This window comes from Eimeria tenella, genomic scaffold (assembly GCF_000499545.2).
Source record: "Eimeria tenella Houghton genomic scaffold, Eth_scaff1500, whole genome shotgun sequence".
Lineage (NCBI taxonomy): Eukaryota > Apicomplexa > Conoidasida > Eucoccidiorida > Eimeriidae > Eimeria > Eimeria tenella.
In genome coordinates this window covers 1-2,336 of record NW_013543966.1, presented here as the reverse complement: position 1 = coordinate 2,336, position 2,336 = coordinate 1, and the positions used below count along the sequence as shown (strand labels likewise).

The 2,336-nt window shown below is 56.0% G+C and overlaps 1 protein-coding gene across 1 annotated transcript; it reads right to left on the bottom strand.

Moving 5' to 3' along the window:
* Positions 1-229: 229 nt before the first annotated feature.
* On the bottom strand, positions 230-2,238 carry ETH_00022760 (uncharacterized protein; the record flags this gene model as incomplete). The annotated part of the gene is made up of 5 exons (XM_013379155.1): positions 230-322; positions 529-715; positions 1,109-1,365; positions 1,577-1,833; positions 2,174-2,238. Coding segments are annotated over 5 exons (859 nt in total), but the record flags the coding sequence as incomplete, so codon positions are not given.
* Positions 2,239-2,336: the final 98 nt, after the last annotated feature.

The window sequence follows — 2,336 nt, the reverse complement described above, 5'->3', positions numbered from 1 at the left end:
CAATGCTGCAGCAGCAGCAGCAGAAGCAACAGCAGCAGCACATGCAGCAGCAGTACATGCAGCAGCAGCACATGCAGCAGCAGCTGCAGCCACCACAGCGGGAGCGCTTCGCTGCAAATGTGGCCGCTGCGTCCCTCCTGACAACAAACTCTAGCAGCAGCAGCACCAACTGCAGCGGCAGCAGCAACAGGAGCAGCAGCAGCAACAGGAGCAGCAGCAGCAGCAATACCTCTAAGTGCTGCGGGGTCTCCTGCTGTGCATGCGAGGGCCTTCAAGAGAGTTTCAACCTTCTCCATTTCCCTGTTTACAAAACGAACATATCCTGCAGCAGCAGCAGCAGCAACAAAAGCAGCAGCAGCAGCAACAAAAGCAGCAGCAGCAGCAACAAAAGCAGCAGCAGCAGCAGGAGTGAGTGCCCTCGCCTCAGTGCAGCAGCACCATAAGCAGCACCAGGAGCAGCAACAGCAGCAGACACTGCAGCAGCTAAACCGCAGCAGCGGCAGAAGCGCGGGCGCTGCTACTGCGTACCTGGTGGAGGCTTGAGTCTGCTGCTGCTGCTGCTGCTGCTGCTGCTGCTGCTGCCGATGCTGCCAGGAACAGCAACCTGCAGCAAAGTCTCCTTTAGTGTTGCTGCGTCCAGCAGCAGCTGCTGCGCCCCCAGGGGCCCCACACGCTTGCAGCTTATGAGGGCCTCCCGGTACTGGAAAATGACTTGCTGCAGCAGCAGCAGCAGCAGCAGCAGCAGCAGATGAGATACTGCGCATGGCTAGCTGTAAAACTCCAAAACTTTCCTCGGGCCCTGTCTCTACAGCTAGCCAGCTGGCTAGCTAGCTAGCTGGCTGATTAGCTAGCTGGCTAGCTAGCTGCCCCATCAAAGTAGCTAGCTGGCTATCTACTGCAGCAAAGTAGTTAGCTGGCTATCTGCTGCAGCAAAGTCTCTAGCTACCTATCTGCTGCAGCCAAGTTGCTAGCTAGCTAGCTGGTTAGCTAGCTAGCTAGCTAGCCGGCCAGCTAGCTAGCTGGCCAGCTGGCTAGCTGGGTAGCTAGCTAGCTAGCTAGCTGGACAGCTGGACAGCTAGCTAGCTAGCTAGCTAGCTAGCCGGCCTACCTGGGCAACTTTGTCCACTAGGAAGCGAAAGGCTGGCTTTGTAAGGAACTGCGCTATTTGCTGCAGCCCCCGCCTCAAGCAGCAGCAGAAAGCAGCAACAGCAGCAGAAGGCCCGTCCACGCCCCCAGCAGCAGCAGCAGCAGCAGCAGCAGCAGCAGCAGCAGTTTTCTGCAGCCCCGCGCAGACCCCCGGGAAGCTAGCCAGCAGCAAATCCACCAGCAAACGGACGCAGCGGCTCTCAAGCCCAAACAGCAGCTCTGAGACACAAAACACACGTGCTGCTGCTGCTGCTGCTGCTGCTGCTGCTGCTGCTACTGCACCTGCTGCTGCTGCAGCAGGAGTGAGTCGTCTGCTGCCGCTGCTGCAGGAACCTACAGGTAGCTAGCTAGCTATTAGGCCAGCTAGCCAGCTAGCTGGCTATTCAGTAGCTAGCTAGCTAGCTAGCTAGCTAGCTAGCTAGTGGCTTACCGTTTTGCTGCTCAAAGGTGCACTTGTCTTTAATGGAAGGATCCACTGCTGCTTGAATTGCTGCTGCCATCTTCTGCAGCATTGCAGCACAGTAGCTGCAGCTGCCAATGACTGCAGCAAGACGCACCAGCTCCTCTGTTGCTGCGCTGCTGCTGCTGCTGCTGCTGATGCCGTTGTTGCTGCTGCTGCTGCTGCTCCCCGGGGCCTCTAGGGAGGCCGCGAAGGCGCCCGAAAGAAAAGCCTTAGAAGTGGGAACTCTAAAGAATAAAACGAAAATAAATAAATTGATTAATTAATTAATTAATAATAAATAGAATAAATAGGGAGGGAGGAATAAAAAGGACGAACGAAAAAGAAATGAATAAAAAAACAAAACGGCAATAAAAAGAAAAAATGAAAAGGAAACAAAACACAGCAGCAGCAGCAGCAGCAGTGGGTGCAGGAGCAGCAGCAGCGACAGCAGCAGCAGCAGCAGCAGGAGGCGCAGCAGCAGCAACCGCAGCGGCAGCAGCAGCAGCCGCAGCAACAGCAACAACAACAGGAGCAGCAGCAACAACAGCAGCAGCAGCAGCAACAGCAGCAGCAGCAGCAGCAGACCGTTGCTGCAGGGCGTCGACGTAGAGGGCGAAGAGGTCTTGGAAAAGAGCCACAACCTGCAGCATTGTGTCTTTAGTTGAAAATGAAAGAGTAGCAGCAAATAAGGATTTGCATGCGCTGAAGACTTCGCTCGCAGAGCCCCCCCCCCCCCCCCCCCCCCCCC